At 40.8% G+C, this 27,320-nt stretch overlaps 1 protein-coding gene across 1 annotated transcript in view; it reads right to left on the reverse strand.

Annotated features, from left to right (window-relative positions):
* Positions 1 to 27,320, reverse strand: part of Tet1 (tet methylcytosine dioxygenase 1) — a 45,722-nt gene that overhangs the window by 1,090 nt on the left and 17,312 nt on the right. The window contains exons 3-11 of the mRNA XM_051186810.1: positions 14,669 to 16,853; positions 11,143 to 11,224; positions 10,599 to 10,692; positions 7,291 to 7,502; positions 5,560 to 5,710; positions 5,218 to 5,325; positions 3,410 to 3,499; positions 2,366 to 2,503; positions 1,820 to 2,105 (exon numbers count right to left, since the gene is read on the reverse strand). Of these exons, the coding sequence (XP_051042767.1) occupies positions 1,820 to 2,105; positions 2,366 to 2,503; positions 3,410 to 3,499; positions 5,218 to 5,325; positions 5,560 to 5,710; positions 7,291 to 7,502; positions 10,599 to 10,692; positions 11,143 to 11,224; positions 14,669 to 16,853 (3,346 nt within the window). The remainder of the gene's footprint in view (positions 1 to 1,819; positions 2,106 to 2,365; positions 2,504 to 3,409; positions 3,500 to 5,217; positions 5,326 to 5,559; positions 5,711 to 7,290; positions 7,503 to 10,598; positions 10,693 to 11,142; positions 11,225 to 14,668; positions 16,854 to 27,320) is intronic.

Here is a 27,320-nt window from a genome sequence, read left to right on the forward strand (position 1 = left end):
TTTCTATATAGACTTGGCTGTCCTGGCACTCACTATGTAGACGAGATCCCTTTGTATGTAAGGGGGCATCAACACTTTCATGGAGTTGCCTAAGACCACTGAAATATAAGAATGTTACATTTGGATTCACAGAGTTGCAAAATCAGTTATATAAAGGAGGGATGATAACATTTATGGTCAGTAAAGGCAAATAGCATGAGGAAGTCTGAAAACCACTAATGCAGACCATGCTCAGTTATCTGATTGTCTCTGCCTCTCAACTGCCAGCCTTTTCAGTCTTTTAAAACGTGTCCTGTTAAGGACACTTTTTACTCTCTGGGAGAGTAAAAAGCACCCACATGGAAAGTCATAATTGTCTGTAACTCTAGACAGTATCTTCTGATCTCCTCAGTCACCAGGTGTGCATGTGGTGTACAGACATACAAGCAGGCAAAATGTATGTCTGAAACAGGGTCATTATGATATTGGTTATGAGTCCTGCTGTCTCAGTGCTTGGATTACAAGCATACACCAAAATAACCAGCCTTCTAATGTTAGGGTCATAGGGATGTATTGTGCCTTGGAGCTACACCTCAGCCTATGTGCTCTTAACCAGTGAGCCATCTTTCCTGTTGCTCATCATATTCATTTCAAAATTAAAAAAAAAAAAAAAAAACCCTGAAAATGCATACTCCCATAACAGGAGCTATCAGAATTAGGTCTTTGTTAAAACATTGAGGAACTGTAAAAACAAAATCCAAGAACAAAGAGGAAAAAAGCACGGACTTTTGCTGGCCAGCCATATCTAAAAGGCAGCATTCTGAGAATAAAAAACAATAGTGACCATTGCATGCACGACACCCTGTTCCAGAGTTAAGAATTATCAAGACAATGATACTGGTGAGAAGCAATTGCCATCTTAGGAAATAGGCCAAACTGCAGTAAGAATGTAAAACCTTTCTCAATTAGGCAGACAACACTGAAGGAGGACAGTGGGGGCTTCCTTTGGGGCCACAGATTAGGAACAAACCACATTGATTAAGCAGGGCAGAAGAAAATTTAAAGTGGCTGCCTTCTGACTCAGGCTGAAAAACAGCAGCAAATGATTTTGCAGGTGTAACTTTTAAGAGGAGGTCTGTGTATGAAAGATACGTGGTTAAAGGTGATGGGAATGAGAGAGAAATGAATAGGGTCCAGGGAAAGGGGTTAAGGGTATTTGTCCCAAACGGACAAAGGACTGGCTCTGGATAGAGAAGACAGACAAAAGGTGGATTATTGAGGTAAAGGGGGAAATTGAATGTTAGGACGAGGTATTTAATTTTAATTGAGCATGGTAATTAGATAAGCCAAAGGAGGAGGACTACATGAAGAAACCCTGCAACCATGTCTTGAAAAATAAAAAACCACAAAAGGCAGGGGTCTTTAGCTCTAATACCTAACCCTAACCCTGAAAAAGCTGAACAGCCAGAGACAGAATAAATAGCAGAAATCTAGGATCAAAAAGAAAGAAAGAGCACGAGGAGGTAGGATGCTAGGGGCCAGACACCCAGACACACAGCCAGCAAGGGCACAAGTAAGAGGCAAGAGGTAGAGGTAACTTCAATTAAGATAAGGCTGTGACTTATTTGGGAAAGAGGTGGCAGGTGCCCTAAGGAGCCCAAAAAGTAAAACCCAACAATACAAGTACACATTTGTGTGTGTGTGTGTGTTTGTGTGTGAGTGTAGGGGATGTCCCCCCCCCCCACAAAAAAGAAAGCTGCAATACCAGATTTTCTGGGGATGAAAGGTGTTCAGGGAACACCTGCTTGATGCATTTGGGGCAACAGTGGGCCACACTTACTAGAAGAGTTCCTCTTCCTTTTGACTTCATCAGCAACTGGATTTATGTTCTGCTTCATTGGTGTGGTCCTCCTCTTCCCACATCGAGGAATAGGCTCATTGAAATGCAGTAGCTTCTTCATGGATGGCTTAATGACTTCGATGGCCCCAGAGCGGATTTTAGCTTCCATCCCCTCCCGGGAGCCAAATTCATCAGTGTCTGCAAGCCGGTGTAGTGGAAGGACATGGAACTGCTCATCCTGGGGATTATTTCTGTCTCGGGCATCTTTTCGAAGCAAAGTACAAACCTGAGGCACAGGGAGGAGGGAATAGGCATGTAGACCCACAATGGTATAAAACTCACAAAGATCCAAGTAACTTAGCCTCCAGATTGCTGGGAGGATTAAACGTGCAACAAATATATTACAATATTTTTAATACAATTATATTTGTGGTGGTCCACGCTTGGGAGGCAAAAGCAGTCCAGCCTGGTTTACAGAGTGAGCCTAGGAAATCCAGTCTGGGGTGAAGTGGGGAGGGATACCTGCTAAAGGGTTAGGGTACATACCACAGTGCTTCCATTAATCATGTTGTGATTATCCTTGTGAGAATGGGCACAGAAATCCAAGCAACAGGTGACACCAGAAAAAGGACGGCCTTTCTTAGTACCAAGTCGACAGTCGGCAGCAACATCTTCATACTTCACCTTAAAAATGACAAAATAAATGAATAAATCCACATGGATGGTGTTGTCTGCATGTGTCTGTGTGTCACATGTGTGCAATTACAGAAGCTAGAAAAGGGTTAACAACTGGAATCAGGGACAGATTTTTACAACCTTGTTTGTACTGGATACTGAACCTACATCTTCCTCCAATGTGTGTGTGTGAGTGTGTGTGTGTTATTAAGGGCTGGCAGACAAGATGCCTCAGGTGATAAAGGAGTGTGGTGCTTTGGCATTTGACTTGAATTACAAACAGGAATGAACCCTCAGCACAAAACACACAGAATGAATGTGCTAAGAAGCAGCTCACCATGTACATCCATTCATAGCCCATAAAAGCAGGAGGTCATGGAGTCGTCCCTGAAACTGGAGTTGGTCATGAGCAATCATGTGAGTGCTTTATAGAAGAACCTTAGCTGCTTTTTTCTGTAGCAATGGTGGTGGCAAAGCCTGAGACAAGATGGTCTCTCTGCAGCTAAGAACATTTGGGATCTCTCCATGTAAAACAGGCTAACCTTTAACTCTGTGCTTCTGGAGGATTTTCAGAAGCTGGGATTAAGGGCATGAGCTGCCCCTTCCAGGTCAGCAGGTACTTTAAATCCTGGGCCATCGTTTCTGTCCCATGTTATTGATTTTGAAACATGGTACCTTGTAGATGATAATGGCCTCTCAACTTTCTGTTGCCCCTCAGAGACTTCTGGAGCGCCTAATGGGATAGGTGAGCACTACCTGAAAATTAAATCCCTCATTTGCCTATGGTTGTAATTCAACTAATGAGAACTATTTTGATATACAAACTTTTTTTTAATATGTGTACGCTCAAAGTCATTTGAAAGGTGTTTTTAAAAAACAACAAAATAAAACAAGCAAACAAAAAACCAAACATACCTGATTTTGATAAGCAACTGGGGCCATCTGCTTATATATTGGAGCTAATTTGTCAGCCATTTTGTTTAAAATCCCTTCAATCTTCTTTTCCTATAATAAAAGATAATCATAAGATAATTATGTTTCAGGTATAAATAGTCTACAAGTAACTTCATAATGTGGCTGACATATAATTCGCTTACCATAATACAGTGGGTAGAATACAAGAAATTGTTATCTTTTGAAATGGAAATTTTAACATCATGAACATATATATAGGAAAATAAACTAACACTCCTCTTGATATTTAGAATAAAAGGCATACCTATTACTTATTAGAACTGGACACAGAGGAGGTTCAGGTGAGGCACAGGTTTTCCAGGTTACAATATATATAAAGTATATCATGTATCTTGTCCTGAGAATTTCAAATAAGCACTTTTCAGGTTAGCCCAGGAGGATTGTGTTCAAGGCTAACCCTTGAAGTATCTCTCCAGCTCTAATCATGGCTTTTTAACAGAGCTTTGCCTATTGGTGTGTAAACTAGAAACATCTACTCTTCTCAGTAATTTCTGATGTTTAGGAGCACTGGGTCTGCACTCAGACCTCACCTCATGGAAATGTCAAACCAACATTCCAGTTTGTATGGAAGAGCTGTCTCGCCTGCCATAGTCTGTCATTATTTCCAACTAGGGGTAACTTCATCTATTTATTACATCTCTAACCAAGGATTCTTGACATCTTCAAGTCTTCCCCAATTCCTCAGGTTTGGCCTATACAGCTGATGCACACTCCTATTGGTAGTTCATGGCTTTTGCCTTGGTATAATGTTACTTACAATATAACTTACCATTAAAAATAACCAACACTTAAAACAGTGACATTGATGTTTACAATACAATATAAGAGTAATAAATAGTTAACAGTATCTTTTTATATATGAAAAAAGTAATTCAGAAATATAGTAGGATGAAAATTAAATCTTATCGCCTTGTTTCTTTGAGATAATAGCTTGGCTTGTTGTCTGGCTTTGACATCCAAGATCTGGGATCAAAGATGAATGCTACTACACCTGGCTTTAAACGTACTAATAACACACTACAGATATTCTAAGGAGAACATCTAGTTTTATGGTTATCTATAGTTATCTACAGTTATCATCTATTGAAACTAGTTCTGTACTTATCTACAGGTCAAATACACTTCATTCTTGTTCTGATGTCTATATACATTTATTTAGCTGCAGATATAGGGATTTTCCTCATATCTGACACCAACCATTTATGACGTTTAATATATGTATTTCTTACCTTCCATTAAATTCCAATGTGGTGAATTATGTGGTTTTCTTTGAATATTTAATGAAATATAATTTCTACTGATGAATGTTTTTTAAAACATGCTTTCCTGAGCATTGGTGGTACACATCTTTCATGTCAGCACTCAAGAGACAGCAAGCAACTGTCAAGGCCAACTTCAACTTGGTCTTAAAAGTGAGATCCAGGACAGTTAGAGAAACTGTCTCCAAAACTTCCCCCATAAACATGACAAAATGAAACATGCTTTCATGGAAGCAACCTTGACTGACCAAGTGCTCATAAATTGTTGTTTTAAGTTATGAACAAAAAAATCTAGTCCTTTGATTGAGATATCAGTATGAAGCCTTGACAGGCAGCACATTACTTAGTTTTATTTAAATGTAGTGATTTAGTGCTGGTAATGAACCCATGTTTCCTTTGACCTAACAAAATTCAAATATATACCCTTAACTAGTACCTACTTAGTCGGAACCACTCCTACAATTGGACTAGATGAATTTTTGTACTCACCTGGGCCTTGTGTTCCAGAATCAACCACCTGGGTTTCAGAGGTCTCACATATCTTCTGCGTCTTATTTTGGATTTACGTAGTATTCCAGTAATTCTCTTATAGTAGTTCTGTGGATAAGAAGGTTTCTTAGTCTTTACATGTTGACAAATGGTTTGTTCTACTCAGGCTGCCTGTTAAGTCCTAGGTTGCTCTGATAATGGTGTTGGAGAGCATGAAGACAGACCCACAAATTAGAATATGAATTTATATACATGTCTTAGTAATTTATGACAGCTAACATTGGGGACTATAATTGGTTATATACTATAGCTGATGAACTGAAGATTAAAAAGGAAACTCACATTTAATGGATAGTTTGGAGCAAGTTTGAATTTTCTTGGGTTTGGGCTTCTCCCAAATTTACAGCCATTTAAATACATGCTCCATGAACACCCAAATGAGAAAGATGCTCCACATGTCTTTGGATTGAGGCCTTGACAGGTACAGGTACGTCTGGAAGATATTGGGGACATTAGACATACAGATGGATGGATTATGAGCAGGTTACAATACTTACCATGCCCTAGCCTCAAATCACTCCTCTTCACTCTGAAACCATTCTTGGTTCTTATTTAACTAAAGTTGTTGCTTCTAAATGCAAGTAGACAACAAACAAATCTTCATGACTTGGATACATGGGATAAATGAAAAGTTACACTTTGTCTAAAATGACATCTTTTAGCCAGGCCATGGTGGTACACACCTATAGTCCCAGCACTTGGGAGTTAGAGGCATGTGGATCTCTGTGAGTTCAAGAACTAGTTCCAGGACAGGATCCAAAAGTACACATAGAAATTCTGTCTCAAAAACCCAAAATAAATAAATAAATAAATAAATAATATAAATTAATGACATCATTTTCCTTAGCATGAAACTGGAAATAATGATGATGCATAACTGCAATCCCTGGCCATTTCAATGAAATGACTTTGAGGATTAGAACAGGAATATGGAATAGAAAGGCTGTTTTGTTATAAATGTAACACTTTGAGACTCCTCAGCTCTGGATTTATTTTAAAATCACCTTAAATTCTATACAGAATTTATAGATATGAAAGTCAAGACAATATCGTAAGACAATCTAGAATAAGTGTAGTCAGGAGCAAGGAGTTGTGCTGACTCATCGTATTCCCAGCAATCCGGAGATCACAAAGCCATGCATTCTTTAAGCCTAGTGTTTGATAAATGTGATGTTAGCTATGAAATGAAATATGCTTCACAAAACAATGTAGAATAATCTTCAGACATGGCCACGGCACAATGTCCTCCATGAACTTGGAAAGAAGGAACAAAGCACCAAATTATTGACAAAGGGTATTTAAATTTGGTAGACAAGAAATAATTCATATTCAGTTTAAATGATAAAAATCTACCAATATACTATACCATACTTTATACACCTTTGGGAAATAAGAAATTGAACAAAACATGATTACTCAGTAAGACCATGCTATGAAGACACAGGAGAATCATGAATCACGGTTCTGTACTATATATTGGCAATAAGTCTCCAAATAGGCTCAGAATCATTACCTTACAGTGGTATAAAGATCAAAGGGCCAAGAGTGTTGATAGGCCAAGCATAGATATCGCTAGAGGGTAAGAAGACTCCTTTTCAAAGGAGTGACATCTTCATAGACATGGCATGGAGGGGGCACATGGTGGGAGGAGATTAGTGATAATGGAAGCCAAAGCAAGATTCCATTGATGTGACCTCTACACTCATATGAGGAAGAGGCCTTAAATTCTAACGAGGAATGTTCCTTTTAATACTAACATGGAGTTGGGTCACTTACAGTAACAAATAGAAGAATATTCTAGGTTCTGAGGGTGTATATATGCATGATAGATATGTTCTCAATAAGATGAACAAGGCTGAGATTCAATCACTAGTGCACCGCCCCCCAAATAAACTCTAAAGGAGACAAGGGTCTCACCGTGCAGTCTGAGCTGCCCTCCAGCAAAACCACACCCAGTTACATTTACCACATACAAAAGAGAATGGAAAAGCAGTTCAAAGACAATCTTATTACTTTTCATTGAAGGTACATCTTCGGTCAGTGGGATGTCCGCTGTAGGATCTTAAGTTATCTGTTATCTCATCATACATATTGTCTGCCACTGGTCGGGGGATGGCATCCCAAATAACGATGGCCACAACTATCACAGCTGTCTGACAGTGGTGACCTACACGTATCCGGGCCAAACAGAGAACCTTCTCATCATCGTTGCTTCTTCTAAGTACCTGGAAATGCAGAATATATTCATCTACACCAGCTACACATTTGAAGATGTATTTAATTGTTAAGTGTCCTGCCTCTACACCATATCTCATTAATATGGTTGTGCTTGCTGGTAATTAAACTCAGGACCTCTTAACCACTGAGCAATCTCTCCAACCCCAAGAAGGGCTTTTACAGAGGAGCCTCATACAGTGTCGTAGGACTTAGACTCATTGTAAAAATAATAATAATAATAAAAGGAAATTTTTGTTGTTGTTGTTTTGTTTTTGTTTTTCGAGAAGTGGTTTCTCTGTCGTTTTGGAGGCTGTCCTCTTGTAGCCCAGGCTAGTCTTGAACTCACAGAAATCTGCCTGCCTCTGCCTCCAGAGTGCTGGGACTAAAGGCGACCACCACCATTACCCAGCCAATTAAATTTCAAATATATAGTGTTTATCTATGAATGCCAAAAGAATGTCAGTTACATGTAGTTTTAGAAGACCATGTCGATTCTGGGAACTGAAAAGGGGGCCCTAACTTATAATGATCAACTTTGCACTGGAAAGGCTAGCATTCTGAGAAAGAATCTTCCAATGTTATCCATGATGGCCTCAAATGCCTTGCTTGGTTGAACTGATTATTTCCCAGGATCAGTATGTAGAGACTACAACCATGAAGGCCCTATATGTCAAGGGAAACATCTTTAGGACATGTCTTATTTGAAGAAATCTATGATGAAAAACAAATTAAATACATAGTTAGGAGCTGTGTAATTTCTCCGGATATTGAGGGCCAAAGAAATGTGGCTAACACGGACTTGTCTGGTTTCATGCAAACTTTATGAAACTTGTATTTGGTTTTAAAAAGGTTTCTACCATGTTAATACAGCAATTAAATAACCTAAGAAGAAGCTAGGTGAAGTTAGGTGAAGGTGGTGCTTTAATCTTAGGACTGGGAGGCAGATATAGATAGGTAGACAGACAGAGAGGCAGAAAGAAAAAGAAAGAAAGGAAGGAAGGAAGGAAGGAAGGAAGCAAGGAAGGAAGGAAGCAAGGAAGGAAGGAAGGAAGAAGGAAGAAAGAAACATGACCTTCAATGTAGAAAGTACAGACTTTTTGGCTAGGATATATAGCTCAACTGATGATATACAGCTTGCCTTCCTTGCATTAGTCTCGTGTAACATGTTTGTGTTCAGTCCCAAACACCACATAAACCCAGCATTCCTGAGCAGGGGCAACGGCATAGTCTGTCATGATTCTTGCCTGCATATCTAGTTTGAAGCCAGCCTAGGAAATATGAGGCTTTGTCTCAAAGACCTCACAGCCAGCCAGATGCAGAACACTGTCTTTCTATAGTTATCTTCTAGCCAACAAATATGTGCCATGAAATATGTACACCAATACCCAGCCAAAAAATAATACACACTAATGAAAAACAAAAACCATATATAGTTTAAGTATACATTATAGTCATTTGTGTGTGTGTGCGTGTGCACGTACATGATAAAATGCTGGAGGTAAGACCAGCAAGGACGTTCAACATGTATGGGAACTGCGTCCCCAGAACCAACAGTTAGGCTTCCGGTCTACAGAGTTCCTGGCCAGCCAATCAGACATATAGAAAAGGGGTTTTGAATATTTGGAGGCCTATTACAGGAGCAGGATGCTTGCTTGGAATGCAAGAGGCCTTGAGTTTGATCCATTGTAGATCAAGAGATAAAAAGGGGATAAAGTAGAAAATTATAAAATAGAAGACCCACACAAAAAGGTTAAAATGAAAGATAACATGAAAACTTCGAAAAACACCAGCATGTACTGGAGGCCAAAGATGAGGAGTTCCATCTGTAGTTACAAAATTGCACCTTCCCTACTCCCCTCCTCATAGCAGAAGTGGGAGAAGGTTATCCCAGGAAACAACTTCTACATGAAGATAGACATATGTTGTAACTTGGGGCCTTTTGCACAAATGGGTTAACTGAAAAGAAAACTGAAATTGAGCTCCTGGTTATCGCAGATTCAACATTGGCAAGGTTTGAACTTACTCTAGACCAGAGATCTGCCTCCAGAGTTCTGATATTAAAGGTGTGAGCCACAACTGTCTAGCTTAAAGACAAAAAACTTTGCTTGTGTGCACCTGTGTGTTTAACACATGCATGATGCCCAACATGGGTGCTGGGAAGTGAATTTGGATACTCTGCATTAACAGTATGTATACATTCAACCAATGACACATCTCTTCACCTCTAAGATTCTCTCTAAGGAGTGGTGTGAGGCAGGGAGGGAGGGAAGGAGGCAGGAAGAATGACTTTGCTGTTTCAGGTTTTTTGTTATGCAGCAGCAGAAATTACACTGACAATTAGTCTCAAAGGATAGAACAAACACTTGTTAAACTAATTAAAACTACAAAGTTCAGTGGAATTACAGTTCCCTCCTCACCTCCCCCCCCCCTTTTTTTTTTGAGAAAGGTTTCTGTGTGTAGCATTGGAGCCTATCTTGGTACTATCTCTTGTAGACCAGGCTGGCCTCCAAACCCATAAGAGATTCACCTGCCTCTGCCTCCTGAATGCTGGGATTAAATAAAGTATCACCACTGCCCAGCTTACTTTTTCAGGTTACTTTCACCTTAACCTTACTTGTTTCTCTCTCTCTCTCTCTGCTAAGCATTAACACGGAAGGGGTATTCTGAGCATCCCTCTACACAATTTTCCCTACTTCCCCTCCACTCCATTTTGCATTTGGGTGACCTTAACTCCATTGGCTCCATCACCACACCCATTCAAGGGGTCTTGAATCTCCACTGGGCAGTGGTAGCACACAACTTTAAACCAAGCTCATGGGAGTTCTGGGCCAACTGTGTTTACAACGTTAAGTTCCAGGGCAGACAGGGCTCAATACCTATACAGACTCAATGCCCAGAGCAAATGTGTGACCCAACTATGCACTTAAATTTCTTTTCTGTTGAAAATCCAAAACCTAGTAAAGACTTTCTCATCTTCCTGTCGAAATAAAGGCCAAGTTTTCTAGTCTCCATTTTAGCCAAAAGAAAACATTTTTATTGCAACCCATGGGAAAAAGCCATGCTCCAAAGAATCAAGAAAAGTTTGTTAGATTAATGGTACTCACAGTCTTGACGACTGGGCAGCCCTGTGAGCTCCTGCTCTCTTTTCCCACGTACTCTACCTTCTCAATCCGTATCGCCTTTCCCTTTTCACCGTATCTGAATACAGAACACAGTAAAGAGTGGGACCAATTAATATTTTCACCTCTGAACATCAGTTAAAACGGAACCAGTTATCATTTATGTTGGCTAAAAGCCATCTCCTATGTGGTAGATTGTTCTTGTAACCCAGTTCTATTGACTTGAAAATAGCCTGGCCTCCACACAAATGTTGGGAAGTTAGGGTTAAAGCACTGGTGATGGTAATCTATACAACAGTAGAAAAATACATGTCTCTGATTTATCACTTAGGCTTGCTGAGTTAGGGCATATATCCAGGGCTCTGAGCTGTTTGGAGGAAGAACTCAGGAGGATAAGTCATACCGAGAACCTAAGACCCACCCAACTCACACTCCTGAATGTCTTCATTCACTTCAGGAAGTTCTTTGCTCTACATTGACCCAAGTCCATGGTGAAGAATGATTTTAGCAGGGAAGCAAATCTCCTCACCTAGTCTCCATGATCTCCCTGATAGCAGCAACACTTGGTCCTGCCCCCAGTTGTGTATAATATGGGCCTTTGTCTGATTGATCTGCGGAAGGAATAAGATTATTAGACCCAATTTTTCAAAATAGCACAGGGGCTTTTTCTTTCATTCCCCCCTCTCACTCATTAGTTTCAACTTTAAAGAATAAGACAACAGGTACTGATATTGGACTTGTCCCTGTTGCCACCTTCCTAATTCTTCTATGAGTAAAAGGAGAGAAGATCCTAGTTCCTCTCTCTTTTACCTTTTTATTAATATGAGTAGCAAATGTTATAAAATAAGCTCTCGGTAGAGCCTCAACTAAGCAGCAAAGGATGACTATGAACTCCTGATGCCCCTGGTCTATGGCAAAGGTCTGGGATTGCACCTGGCTCCTGTTCAACCTTGGTTAACTTCAGGATCCTACATGCTGCAGGTAAAAGATACCCCACCACATTTCCACAATTATGTTTTCTTTTTATAATGAAGATGTATGAGAAAGCTACTTATTTCGATTTTCTGCACTATCCAAAGATAGCCAAATTCATCTGCAAACAGGGAGTAAGTGACAGGTAATTTATATATTAATACAACAGCTCTTGAGCAATCCTGAAGTACTTTAAATATCACTGTTCACACATTTGGGATGCTGAGGCTTGATTAAGTCTGGACTAGAGTTTGAAGCCAATCTCAACTACATGACAGCCTGTCTTAAAAACTTGGGAGGTGACTTACAAAAGGTAAGTCACTAGCTGAATTTAGAGATACACACCTTCAACCATAGTACCAGGGAAGGAGAACTAACAGATGTCTTAGGGGTCAAGCCTGTGCTGCCTTATCTATTAATGGGTGTTGGTGGCACATGCCTTTAGTCCCAGCGCTTGGGAGGCAGAGACATGTGCATCTCTGAGTTAGACGCCAGCCTGGTCTACAGAGTGAATTCCAGGACAGCCAAAGCTACACAGAGAAACCCTGTCTCAAAAAGCAAACAAACAAAAATATTGGCTACCGGGGGCAGCAGAGGTCGTCGGCACTATTAACAAAATAATAATAATAACAATGATAGTAAAAATAACCCATGTGTTTAAAGACAAATCAGACTTTGAGGATAAGATAAAAACTTTCTTCCAATGCCTATCAGACATTCGCCTCTTTGTCCAGTTTGTTTTGAATTTGTAAAATTTGGGAATAGCAAGCAGGCTTGTATATACTTTTTGTACTTACTGCATATAGTTCCTTATGTTTGTTATGTTCTTTCTTTTTTTGTATTATGGGATGAGTTGTTTGATTTAATAAAAACCACTGGAGATCAGAAAAGGGCAGCAGCCAAGCTGATAGCTCCACAACAAGTTGAAGTGGCAATCCTGTACCCAGGAATTCTCCTTTCTCCACCCAGCCATTATAGCTCAACTCCTGAATGCTATGATTAAAGGTATGTGCCTGGCTTCTACACTAACTAGTATGGGCTGCTGGTGTGTCACCAATGCCTGGCTCTACATCTGTGGCTAGCTTTATCAGATAATAAACAATTTATCAGCACAATGGTATTTTTACAAGTCATTATTTTGGTTTGAGGGCATAGGTCAAATGTGCAGTGTTTCCCCAGCACATGCAAGGTGCAGCAAGCATTATAGCAAGCAAGGGATGAATCTAGGTCATCCCCAGTTGTTGTAGGTTTGTATGCTTGCATGTGCACCGGAGAGCACGTGCTAAAATATGACTATAAGGTTTAGCCTCCCTGTGGAGGCTGGAAATTGAATCTGTGTCATCTGAAAGATCACTGAATGCTTTGTTGGTTACATGAAACCATCTCACCAGTCCTTGTCATGGGAAGATGCGTGGAAGTAAGAACAAGGAGGGGTGAACATGTCAGTTATGGTACACCCCTTGAATCCCAGCACTCAGAAGGGAGCGTCAGGAGTATCTCAGTGAATTTGAGGCCGGACTTGTCTACAGGACAAGCTCCAAAGCCATACAGTGAAAACGTCTCAAAAAACCAAACCTAAACAAAACAAGACTTGATTGTTGAGCAGCGGGTGAGACATACTTTTAATCCCAGCACTTGGGACACAGACTTCGGTCAGCCTGGTCTACCCAGGATGGCCAAGACTGTTACACAGAGAAACAAGGTGTGAACCCTTGCAACCCTCAAAAGAACAGGGTTACTTTCTGCCCATGACACAATCACTGGTTATTTGAGTTCTGTCTAGTATAAATATTATATGCATGTGTTATAGCTTCCATCTAATGAAAGGGGCCAGGAATACTATGCTAACTTGAACAAGCACCTGCCTGGAAATGCATTACTCTGACACTATCCTGAAAACAAGATCCTCACCTGCTATGATGCTCAAGCACTTCTCAATCTTCCTAACACTGTGACCCCAACCATATACTGGCAATACAGCCACTTTTTAGTATTCTTTCAAGATAACTAATTACATTCCATCTCCAGTCCAGAGCTGTCATTTAACAATTCACTCTCAATACTCGACTCTCTAGTATGAGAGATACTTATCACATTTGGTTCAACACAATCTTTTGTTTGGGCCATCCGTGACCGAAAATGTTGCAATAATTAAACGTGCATTGGAGAAATTTAATCCGTCTATATCACAAACTTCAAGCCAGATAAATGTCAAGAACACAATCTGTACCATCTCCCTGTCTTTGTTTTATTTTTATTTCACTACTGATCCTTGGCTCTCCTGTCTCTACCTCCTGGGGCTAGGATTACAGGCCTGACCCCCCACAGAGTCCTTCCATGAAATCTGGATGACAGTGACTAACTAGTCAGCCTACAAGTCTCATTGAGCAAAACTATCAAAAAAGAATGATCAGTAACCAGCTCCTACAGTTTTTAAAAGTGTTTTAAAATACTGTGTTGTTTCTCTAACCCTATTTCTGTTTGTTTTGTTTTATGAGACAAACTCTTGCTATAAAGGTCAGGCCAAACTTAAAACCCTTCTGTCAGCCAGGCAGTGGTGGTCCACACATTTAGACCCAGCACGTAGGATCTGTACAGATTTGCAGGACAGGCAACTCTGTCTTGAAAAACCAAACAAAAATAAAATGAAAGATGTGGAGGTCAGAGAGCCTCCAGCCATAATGGCTTCTGGGCACTAAGGGGGCAAAGTGCTTCACCCACCAAGACACCTCAGTTACCCAACAAAATCTTTAAACAAAACAGACAGAAGCTGTCGATATTTTCAACTATCTGCAATTATATGCTTTTACATTCTATCTATGCATATTTGATTTAACAAGAAAAAAAATTTGAATAAAGATAGAACAAGTAGCAAACATAATTAAGCACGGAGGAAATTCATCCTTAGTCATGAAATGAACTGCTTTAAAACTGTTCTCTACTTGAAAAAAGGTTTCAGTTGAAACTTCCATTTTGCAAAGTAAAATAAAACGTCAACAGAATCACAGGAAAATACTTGGTGCATCATAGGTAGACTAGAAAGGGCCAAAGATGCCCCTGCCCAAAAGACAAATAGCACTCACCTTTACAATCACAGGCTGGCTCTTCCAACTCAGAGTCCTTCTCATTCCTTCCAGGTAGCAGCAATTTTGCAGGTTCCCTAAGGCAGTTCATGATGGTCTCATTCAATTCTGCCTGTGCTCTGGGTGTGGTGGTGTCACCCAATGGTCCATCGCTTGGTGTTTGTGGTTCTGCATTCACAACTGTAATTCCATTGGAACTTGACACGTTCACTTTCCTAGGGTTGGACTGTAGGTCTAGAAAGGGTGTCTCAGGAGAAGTACCAGGCAACGTTGGTGGTATCTGATGCATCAGGCTCTCTTGAGCGCCTAGGTGAATCTGTGTTTTATTAGCACCAGGCATGTTAGCACACGGGTTAACTGGAGGGGAAGACTGGGGCAGAGGGAAAGCTTTCTCAGTGACATTTGCCTTAGTCTCTACCTGAGATACATCTGCCAGATCTTCAAATGTCTGCCTGCTGGATTCCATTTGTAAGGGGAATGATGGTTCAACTTTTACTTCCTCCTTTGCCAATTCAGACTGTCTTGTGAATTTTATCTGTCTGACAGGAGGAAATAGCGTATTGTGTTGTAAGGGTATGTCACTATGAGCCACCGGTGTTAATATTTGGTCAAAGACAGGAATATTTCCCATTATCACAGGAACATCATGTGGACCAGACTGGCCAAATCTTTGAAATTTTGATGACATCCAAATGTCGTGCATTTTACTATAGTGAGTTGCAAGCTGCTCTTGTTTTTTCTGATCATTTTCTTGAGAGCTAAGTACAGGGGGTTCCTTTTTCTGTTTGTCTGTTTTGGGAGTTGATTTTGCTTTTTTCCGGTTCTTGTTCTTTGGCTTGGCTGGCGGTATGCTAGGTTTGTTTTGTATATTTGAAGGTGGTTTCTGTTGTGCTATGCCTTTCTCCTGACTATGTTTCTGCTGTATAGTCTTGGCAGCAAGGCTCCCCAGTGGCCTTTCAGTGTTCTCACTTTCTGGATATGTGAGGTTGTAATTAATTGTGGATGCAAGCTGGGTTAATTGTGCTGCGACATCCTCCTCAATTTGACTGTAGGGTGCATCGTGACATGATGGATCACTGTTTACTGCCGGACAGCAGTTTTCCGGATTATGAATTTTTACCGGCATTAGATATGAAATCTCAGAACTATGAAGGGTAGATTTGCCTCCAGCAGTGTCTTTCCTACTGGATACCAGTGAATTCGATTGCTGATGTGACCTTATAAGTGCTTCGTTAGTAGCTGAACTATCCAACAAACTGAACATTGTGTTCTGGCTATTGAAAAACACAGTGGCCTGGTGCTGAAGACATTTCTTTTGTGAGTTGAAGTCTTGGGTGTCTTTTCTCACAGAACTAAGTATAGCCTTGCAATTATTAAGCAGACTAGCTGTCCTCTCTTCTGTCTCTTCATCCTTTTCTGACTTGGATGGGGAGGAATTCTCTGATGGAGCCTCTGAGAGCTGAGTTAGGGCTTCGATGGCTACCACTTGTTCCAGTGTCAATCTCCTGTCTTTCATTAGTGATAAAAGACTTGGCTGAACTGGAGAGTCACTTTTAGGTTCTTTAATAGGTGCCTTCTCAGGGGTTTGGGGTTGACTACCAGCACTATGTGTATCAGGGTGATTGTTATAGATGGTGGATTCTGCACCAGATCGGCAGTTCAAGCCAGGCTTCTGGAAGAGCAAGATGTCATTTGTCTCCTTGAGTTGATCAAAACTTCCATCAGAAATGATGGAGCTCATGGCATCATTGCAGTTTGAGGGGTCAGTCAGCAATTTAGAGGAATTATTTCCCAATACCTTGCTAATTTCTTGAATATCCAATTTGTTGATCAGAAGGTTTGTGTCTGCAGGTAAACAGTGTACATTTTTCATGAAGTCTCTTATGGTCTGTGCTAACATAGGGGAAGGTTTGTTTTCTATCCTGTCATCTTCAGAGGGCTGGGAATTTTCAACCTCAGTTAAATTTGCATCGGGGTCTCCCTTGACCTGTCCTGATAAGTGGGCTTTCTTGGTTGGCGTCCACTGCCCCACATCAATTCCTGTCATGCTTTCTGTATTCTTTCCTACATTTTCAAGGGGGTGTGTGATCAAATCCAATCTCTGCCCTTCTTCCCCATGACCACATTGGCTGTGTTCCATGGACTCTGGCTTGGGGCCATTTACTGGTTTGTTGTTACAGTCTTTCTATAAAGCAAGCACAGAAATGTCTCCCATTACCTGCTGAAATAATACAAATACTTCATATCCCCTTTGTTATATCTTTGTTCATAGCTACCTATCCAAGCAAACTTGGAATTTAGGGCAAGGCTCCTGACTCAGTGTCAGTACTTGGATTACAAAAGGTGAGAGCAGCTATGCCCAGCTGGAACTCAACAACTTAATAGCACTTAAAATGAGCTTAGAGATATGGCTTCAAACACATTTGTTAGGTCCTGGACCTGCCTCCACCTCACACCCACTCCCATTTAAACCACACATAGCAGTTCATTCCTGTAATCCCAGAGAGTCAGAGGCATGAAAGCAAACCTGTCTGATAGATTGTCCAGAGTTACATAAAGACACCCCAGTCAAGAAAGCAATCAATCAAAAGCAGTACATTAGTTCAGTGGTCAACATGTAGCAAAGGATTTGTAGTGCTCAGTTCAATACCCAGCATCACAAGATATGGGAGGATGTGGTATAAATATTAAATGAACTTCTTTGACTGTCTTCCTGTCACTGACAAAGATGCTTTGTCATTCTGTTCATTAAGTTAAGTGCAAGTGTAGTTCACTGATTTAACTGCTATGTAGTAATTCATACATTGAATATTTTACTTCATCTGTGGAGATACCGCTTTTTTTGTACTGAATTTTCTAAATCTTCTTATTTGGTACAAGCACATACATACAAGAGGGTGGATGAGTTGTGATGTGTGTGCTGCTTGAATATTTAGCTTTAGCAGTTTTAGGATGTTCCCTGGCAATTAGTTCCAAGTATTGTACATTAGAATTAGCAATTTGCATACTGTATTTTCTCTCTGTGAGCCTGGATGCCCACCCTGTATGCAGGATCCTGTCCTGGGAAGAAGAGGGTATCAGAATGCCTGGAAGTGGAATTACAGGGTTCTGTGGCTGCTCAGAAATTAAACTGTATCCACTGAGCCAGTCCAACTTATTCATCTCTTGATCTCAGTGTATCTTATACAGAAGCTCAAATTTTGTCAAAATCTGATGAAAAATAAAATTGTCATATGACTCATGCACATGTATACAGTACAGGGGAAATCAGCCAAGGCTATAGTCCAGCGTGGCATTGAAATCCCAGGCATACTTGAGGACGTATGGACCAGTGCTTCCTGCATGCTAGGCAAAGGCTCTACTACTGACCTATACCATAACCATTCTTACTAATCTTTTTTTGGTTTGTTTGGAGATGTGGACCTAGCTCCCTCTCCTGGATGTTCCCATCATCAGATAAGCAGGCAGCAAACAAACATGCAAACAACATTCTTACACCCATAAATAAAGATGAAAACTGACAAATCTTGAAGAACAACAGTAGTTCTCCAATGGGAGAATGAGAATATAGTTAATTTGTGCTCCTACCTCTGGTTTCATTCAGATCGAGAAGTCCTTTCTACGGCAAAGCTTTTAAGGAGCATTGTTTTCCAAAAAGAACACAAACCATTTCCTTTTCAAGAAGTAAAAAAGGCAACACCTTACAAGGGATTCTACATATTATATTCAGAGATCTTTCCATCTGCTTGGCCTGGAACCGGAAGTCAAGGGGATCCACAGTAGACACTAGAGGGATGGCTCAGTGGTTAAAGTGTACTGACCTTGCAGGCCTCATCGTTCAGTCACAGCTCAACTGCCTGGAAATCCACCTCTAGGAAGAATCCTACACCTCAATGCCTTTGGCACTCACATGCACATTCCCACACACAGACACAAATACAAATTAAAAACAACCTGCTGTGTGGTGGTGGTGGTGCACACCTTTCATCCCGGCACTCACTAAGCAGAAGCAGGCAGATCAAAGCCAGCCTAGTCTTCAGAGTACGTTCCAGAACAGCCAGGGTTACAGTCTAACCAAGGGCTGGAGTGCTCCCCATGAATAAACCCTATTGTTCCTCAGTAGCCTGGTTCCTCATCAGGCCTAGTGACTGTTAAAAATGGTGGCTCCTGCACTTTTCGGCCTAAAATGAGTCACCCTGAAGATGGTAGGACACCTTTCTATTCTTACATAGCCAAAACAAATCCATTTTTAGTTTCATGCAGAAACAAAAGCAGTCTTAAGAAGAAATAAGAGTAGGTACAGGAAGAAGAGTTAGGGGAAATTATGAGTTGAGAACCCTGCCTCAAAAATATAGAAATGGCACATGTCTTTAATCTCAGCACAATGAAGGCAGAGACAGGTTCCAAAGCTACAGAGAAACCCTGTATCGAAAAAAATAAGACATGCATATACATATAATATATAGAAATAATGTAACCATTTCCAAACACATATTTGCCTTTTGAGTAAGCTATGGCAACTTCATTAGACAAAACAATTCCTGAACTGTCCTCAGCCATCCTACTGACCTCCCTATTAATTCCTTTAAAGCAAGCCTGGTTGTCAAGACAAATTCACAAGTAAATGCAATAAAAAGAAGGAAAGAAAGCTAAATCACAAGTGACGCCTAAACATCATCCATCCCTGTTTATTGTGGCTCTCGTAACAAACAGTAGCCAAATAGGACAGTGCTGCTGTTCAACGTGGCATGTATTACACAGTGGAGATTTATTCGTCCTAAGAAGAATATTATCAATATTTACTAAGTTTAAGTCATTCTATCATGGATGACTGGAACTTAAATACAACACTATGAAATTATATAATCTCTGATGTTCAAAGCATTTCATCATAGGCCATAATTAATGTTTGTTGAGACATGCTCCTTTAGGACAAGTTAGCCTAACTTGGGAAGGTAGTCCTTCCCATTGCCAGGCTCACCAGCAGGAGACAGGGTCAAGGCCACCCTGAGCTACACTGGGTATAAAGAGAGCTTCAAACTTCCCAGATTTCATTTTCACCCTGAAGTCTCAGGATACTTCCCAGGCTGTACCGCCTCACTGCCCCCTCTAATATTTTATTAGGTACCCCAGTGCCAACACAAGAGCTGGGTCAGGTGACCAGAATATTTATTTATTTTGCTTCCCAGAGCTAGATTGGAACAAGCTCCCAAATCTTATTATTTCCCTTATAAAACTCCTCAGGGCTTTGTGGTTTTTGCCCTTGTTCCCATTCCTTGTGTCATTCACCATGTTTCCCCTTGCATTCTCCAAGTGTTACTTGAAATTCCATCCTGAAGGTCACCTAATAACTGATGCAGGGCCCTACAGGAACCTGGAAGGTTGGGTCTTTCCATGTCGTATCAAGTCTCCAGCCAGTTGATTACTGCTTTCTAAGGACAGAAATTCCTCAAAAGAGATTTCACTGTGAACACTGGCACAAGTGTTGATAATAGATTCCTAACAGGGGCTTTCTGGAGCCCAGGTTTCCCCTTGTTTTGAGGCCTTAGGTTCATCCACCACATGCCAGCAGAAGGAAGATTGAGTCAGGAGATTGGCATTAATTTCCTGGAATATATAATTAATATTGTCACAAAAATTAAAAAATCCACAAAGCACAAGTTTGTGAACTATCGCTCTGGACAGGAGAAAAGTATGGCTACAAGTTCAAGGACAGCCTGATCTCCACAGACAACCCTAGGCTACCAGGGATTATTCAGGCAGACCAGACTAGGGAGATAGACAGAAAGATCTGAACACCCTCAGTAGAGTGGCCTACAGGACAAATCAAAGCAGGATTCTGAATTCCATGTATTCTCGTGACTACTTTCTCACCAAAACCTTGACATTATATAACCAAAAGGTCGGAGTTCAATTCCCAGCACCGGCATGACCACAGAAACACATGCTAGACCAGGCTGGCATTGAACTCAGATATCATCCTGCCTCTGTCTCCCAAGTGTTGGAATAAAAGGTATGTGACACCACTACCTGGATAAAAAGAAAATCTTTTGTTTTCCGGAGACAGGGTTTCTCTGTGTAACAACTCTAGCTGTCCTATAATTCGCTCTGTAGACCAGGGTGGCCTCAAACTCATAGAGATCTTCTGATCTCTGCCTTACCACAGCCTGCCTTTTAGAGAGAGAGTGTGTGTGTCAAGAACATAAACTTAACAAGATGGTGTTACACACTAACAGAAGGCCTCTTGGTATTTTATTTGTAAACTAATTTAGGTTCAGGTACATTACATCAGCTTGAGAAAGCTGATTAAACTATTGTCAAAGGATATCCAGGTAGGAGGTTCAACTGCATAGAAGCCTTACCAAGATGTGTGTATGGCAATATACCTTAGTGGAGCAATTGCCTGGCATTTGTTTAAAACTCACATGCCCTGGATTCAATGCACCCAGGTGCGGTTGCTTGCACCTTTAATGCCAGTCTTCTTCTGGAAGCAAAAAGGGTTAGAAGCAAAAAGGCTGGATTGTCACAGAGTATGAGGATGGAATTTTTTTTTCCCAGAACACACATGGGGGTGAAGAGGGTTGGGGCGGGGGGGGGGGGGGGGGGGGGGGAGGAGAGAAAGAACTACTAAAAATATCCTCTGACCTCCACATGGTGCATCAGAACAGGTAAGCCAGCATGCTTACACACAGAATAAATAACAAATAAATCCATGAAAGGAAGATGGTAGAGGGGAGGGACACAGAAACAAAAAACAAAAAACAAAAAAAAAAAAAACAGGTTCATGGGTTCTTTGCAGATGTATGCTTTGTAGTGACTGAAATTCTGGAAAAGTGAGGCAGGGTTAGGTGCAATTAAGGTTACTCTGGGCTTGTCAGTGAAATCCAATTTCCCCTTCTCTCTGTGTTGGCCTGGAACTGGCTTTGTTGATCAGGCTGACCTTGAACTCCTGCCACACCCTCACCCCCAGTGCTGTGATTAAAGGCAATGTGCCATCTCATTGGCCTAATCCCAGTATGGTGGCAGACACCTGTAGCCAGAGCAATTTAGAAAAATGCTGGCTCTTAAGAGACCATGAGGTCTATGGTGGTTCCCAGGCTAGCCAGTAAGAGTCTGTCCCCCGCCCCCCCCCCAAAAAATCTAGAGCTAAGGGAATCAGGATGTTGAAGTCTTCCTTCAGTCAGGTGCCAGAAGTGTTATATAAAACCCTCTAAGCACACATTGGGTAAAGAATTAAAATGATGTAGCTATGCTTAGAATTACTAAAGGCAAAACCTGCAACTGAAACTCATTATTGCTGGTGGAAGGTCATAATCTTGCCATGCCTCAGCAATTCCACTTCCACTTATCCAGAACAAATGGAAGCATATGCTCCATCCCTCCACACATCAACCTTGAATAAAATCTTCACAGTGCATTCTCCATAGTAGGGAAAGAAACAATTCAACTGTCAATCAAAAGGGGCATAATACATAAACACAACATAGTAATTTAACAATGGAACACTGCCCAGAAACAAAAGGGGACAAATATAGTGCTTTAAAAAAAAAAAAAAAAATGGTGAACAGCAGAAACTCTCAGTTATTAAAATATGGCAACAAAGGCTGGAGAGGTGACTCACACTATCTCCAACTCTAGCCCCAGGAGATGGCATCTTCTTTGGTCCTCCAAAGTCACTGTGCCCACATGTGGTACACACATCCTAAAAGGCAAAACACTCATACACACTTAAAAGAGCTTAGTCCATAGCCAGGCATGTGTCCACCTGTCTTAAATCACAGCATTCTGAAGGCAGACGCAGCCAGCTCGAAGTTTGAGACCAGCTAGGTCTTTGAAAAACTATTTAGCAACCTCAAAAGTGTGGTTTAGGTATTGTAGAAGTAATTGGATCCCTAGGAACTGGAGTTTTAGGTGGTTGTGAACTCACTGACAAAGGAAACATCTCTAGTCCCTTGTGTCGGTCTTGCCATATACCAAGCTGGATTTGAAAACCATATGATTCTATTCCATCTTTCCAACTGCTGGATTTATATAGACAAACGTTTAGAGTAAAAGACAAGATTTATACGATTCATTTATATGAAATATAAGAGGCGAATATATGAGACAGAAATAGATTAATTAGAATGCCCACCAAGGGTTGAGGCAGATGTAAGACCTGGACAGTGAAAACCAAGGTGATATGGTAATGGAAATACCTTTAAATTGATTGTAATGCTAAATACACGTTTGTGAATATAGCAAAAGCAGCAGGATTATTTTCAAAATATATATAATATAGGAATTATATTCTAACAAAGCAATCGCCTAGTATGTAGGCTTCCAGCAGGAGGAGCATGCCTATAATGTCATCAGGCAACAGATGCAAGATCAGGAGAACGCTGAAGAGCAAAATTGTAGCCAATCTAGGCAACCTGAGACCTAGAGAGACCATGTGTTGAAACAGCACTAAACCTGTTTCTGTTGCATCAATTTACTGACCCACTTATCAATTATCAGCACATGTTTGATGGTAGCAATGACTGATGTTCCCCATACACACTCAAAAAACTGATTATACATTATACTTACAACCTGAATGTTTTATGGTATGTAATATGTACTTGAAAAAGATCATTCCACATGCATGTTTAAGAGGGTACAAACACCCTGGGAGTGTGTTGACACAAGGCCAGAACTTGGGATGCAGAGAAAGGCAGATCTCGAGTTCAGAGATCAAGGCCAGCCAGGTCTACACAGGGAGTTCCAAGACAACCAGACCTGTTACACAGAGAAACCTGTGTGTCCCCACAGTATGAAGATTCAATTTATCATAGAAAAAACCAAATGTATCCAACTATAATTTGGCAATTAAAATAAAATTCAAATAGCAATGATATGTAATGTCATCTATATAAATAGACTTGCTTTGAAAACACCGGTAATTGCCAGGCTGTGGTGGCGTACACCTTCAATCCCAGGACACCCAAGTCTACAATACACAGAAAAACCCTGTCTCAAAAATAACACAGAAATTCCTACACTAAGGACATGAAAATAGGAAACAATGTGGAAATTTTACTTTTTAATTATATTTTTTAAACATCTTTCAAGATTAGCTTGTATTTTGTTTTGCTTTGAAATTGTGTTACTATTTAGGCTAGGTTTAAGCTACTGGCCTGAGACTCCAAGATTCTATAATTAAAAAAAAAAAAAAAAAAAAAAAAAAAAAACCTGCAAAAAATACCATAAAAAGTGTTCCTTTGGTCTGGCATGTATATAATCCTCATATTTGGGTATCCATACATCCAGATGGCTTAGAAAGGAGGCTCAGAACTTTCCTGCCAGGACGATTTCATGAAGAGACCGGGGGGGGGGGGGGGGGGGGAATGGGAATGGATACTTTCTTCTTGATCCAAGGACCAAGAACAGAAACATATCAGAAGGACTATTACCCAGATAAGAGGACATGGACCTGAAATCTGTGTATGTGTGTGACTGACTGTCTATCTGTCTGTCTGTCTAAGTGGTGCACACCTTCAATCCCAGCATTCAGATGGCAGAGGGCAGCCTGACAGAGGAAAATCAGAGTTACAAAAGCAACCCTGACAAATCTTTTGTTTTTCCTACCTAAGGGCTAACTTGCCAACCAATGCATAAGCTTTGGGCTTGGCAAACCAATACACTTATGAGAGGGGTCCTAAGGTGTTTTATGGTGTTTGTCTGCTATTGGGAAACTTGATGCACTTACTTTTTTATCTTGACCAGAGGCAAATCTTTCCCTCAGAAATCCCACCACCCCAGTCTGGAGAAGTGGCTGGTAAGGCTGAAGGTTAGTCTCATTTTCCAAGCTGGGATTCTTTCTTGTGTTCTACAGCGAAGATAAGGTAGCAAGGGCAAGTAGGGGTAACAAAAGGCAGATAAATAAAGGAAGAATGAAGTCTGTTTCACATTCCAGACTGTCTAGGTTACCACTGTGATAACCTAACTGTAGTTTCACAGCTACAGTCATCTGTAAATTAACTAGAGCCACAAGCTAAGTGGGTGAGTGGGTGGCCTCTGACCCTGTCTCAGAAGTGTTTGAAGGCATGGTGGCATTTGCCTCCTCCAAACCCAGGTAGGTCTATGGTCTATATAGTGAGCTCTAGGGCTATGTCAAGATCCTATCACAAACAAACCTATACCTTTGAGCTTCCTAGATGATCATTTTACCACTTAGCTAAAACCATACCCTATTATCCATTCTTCAAAACTTCAAAAGATATTTGCCATTGCTATTCCTTAAGAACAATATCCTGTCTCCCTGCCCATTACAACAATTTCAAAAGTTTCTATGAGCTCACAAGTATGAACCTTACCCACAGGCATACTTTCAACCAGAAATATAAAATGAAATGGAAGGTGCTGGAGAAATGGCTCAGAGGTTAAGAATACCGACTACTCTTCCAGGTCTTGAGTTCAATTCCCAGCAACTACATGGTGGCGCACAATCATCTGTCATGAAATTTGGTTGCCTCTTCTGACATGCAGGCAGAACACTGTACACATAATAAAATCTTTAAAAAATGAAATAAGTCTAGTGAGATGCTTCAGTGGATGGGCACACTGGATGCCAGGCCCTGGAATATGTAGGGAGAACAGACTCAAGTAATCCTCTGGCTTCTATGCAAACACAGAAAATAGAAAATGACGGAGAAAGCTCCATCATTTAATATACAAAGCAATAATGAAATGAGATGCACAAAACTAGCAAATAAGAATTCAGTCTAGGAAAAAAGAATCAGAGAGATAGACGCATGGTTTAAAAAGATACTGAGACTGAGGAACAGAAATACTGGAATGTACCAACAATGTGTTAAGAACAGACTCTGACCCAGACAGCAAGGATGATAGGACAATAGCTGTGGTCCTTTATCACCTATGATACAACAACAATGATGAAGATGAAATATTATCACTGAGTCAGGAGATGGTGGCACGTGCCTTTTTAATATCAGCTCTTGAGAGGCAGGCAGGTGAATCTTTGTGAGTTTGAGGCCAGCCTGGCCTACAGAGTGAGTTCTAGAAAGACAAGGATATACAGAGAAATGCTGTTTAGAAAACCCAACAAGCTATTCCATGTGTTGTGCATGTTGGTTCACACTTCTAATCTTAACAATGGAGTGGCCAAGGTGGATGGATTGTGGGAGGAAGAAGAGGCTGGGCTAGGAGAGGCTGGAATTACTATGAAAACTGTCAAGAGACAGGACAGAGATAGATCAGAAAAAGACCTCCAAGTTGGCACACAGCCACCAATCCCCACAATACATAGATAAATGTAATTTTAAAAAGATTAATGCCAAAGACATTCTACTAATTGAAAGTGAAGTCAAGCCAATAGACTAAATGCTTAACAAACATTTATTGAAATTATGTGTCTCACAGTTGAATTACTATAATAAATATGTGGGAAACTATATATAATAAGGAAAGTGACCTCAGGTATCAGCACTATCAGAAAAATACAGGACTGGGAGATGGTTAAGTCCCTAAGGTGCTTAATGTGCTAGCATGTCTGTAATAATAGCACTAGGAGACATGTGGCCTAGAGACAGGCTGACTGTTAGAGCTCACTGGCTGGCCAGACTAGCCAATCTGTGAGCTCCCAGGTTCAATGCTTCAAAAAGTGGAGTGGAACACTGGGTTGCAGAGCAAGACAGTGAACACAGACTTCTGTGCTCCAGAATGACAGCTATTTTGTTTTGGAAGAGTCTGAATTGCCCATTTGCCCCCACTTGCCTTGTATTTACTCCAGTTCTCTGCAATAATTCCTAGAAACCATAGGTTCTCAGGAGGTTGCCAGGCTGGCCTCAACCTCAGAGGAATCATTCTCTCCTAGCCTCCCCAGGGCTAGAATTACAGGTGCAAATCAGTACACAGTTGGACCTGCATCTTAGATTATTAGAGATTTCCACAATGCAGTGGTAAACAAATGGTTACACATGGGAAGGTCCACCATGAATCCAGCCTTGAGATAGGTCTAATCATTTCTAGGCAAAATGGTTGGTTACAGTTCTAAGAATACAAACCAGAAACCCCCTGTGTGCCTGTGAATGAATGTTGCTACAGAGCACATGGCTTAAACTGTGCTAGGCTGACCCCCCCCCCCACACACACACAACCCCTTCTGTTGAAATTATTCTCTCCTAGCTCTGTGTGTACAACCCCTTCTGTTGAAATTATTCTCTCCTAGCTCTGTGTGTGTGTGTGTGTGTGTGTTTCAAAACAGTGTCTCATGTAATTTAGACTAACATAGAATTCAATATAACAGGATAATCTGGAACCTACTTTTCCTGCCTCCACCATCTCGGTGGTTGGGACCATTTGTTTTGTGAGGTGTTGGAAGGGGAACCAAGATTTTGTTCACACACTTAAGCAACAAGTATTCTACAGACTGAGCTACATTCCTGAGCATGTCCCTGAGCAACTCTTGATGAGGTCTCAACTATGTAGATAGAGCAGGCTGGCTTCCTCCTGTGTTTATCTCCACAATGGTGGGATTACTATCATGTCCAGATTAACTGCCATTTCTTTTTTAGAATAGGTTTCAGTGATAGAATTACTATTGGTTTTTTTTTTTTTCAGACTGGTTTTCTCTGTGTAACAGTCCTGGCTGCCCTAGAACTACCTCTAT

Source organism: Phodopus roborovskii, unplaced genomic scaffold (genome assembly GCF_943737965.1).
Source record: "Phodopus roborovskii unplaced genomic scaffold, PHOROB, whole genome shotgun sequence".
NCBI lineage: Eukaryota > Metazoa > Chordata > Mammalia > Rodentia > Cricetidae > Phodopus > Phodopus roborovskii.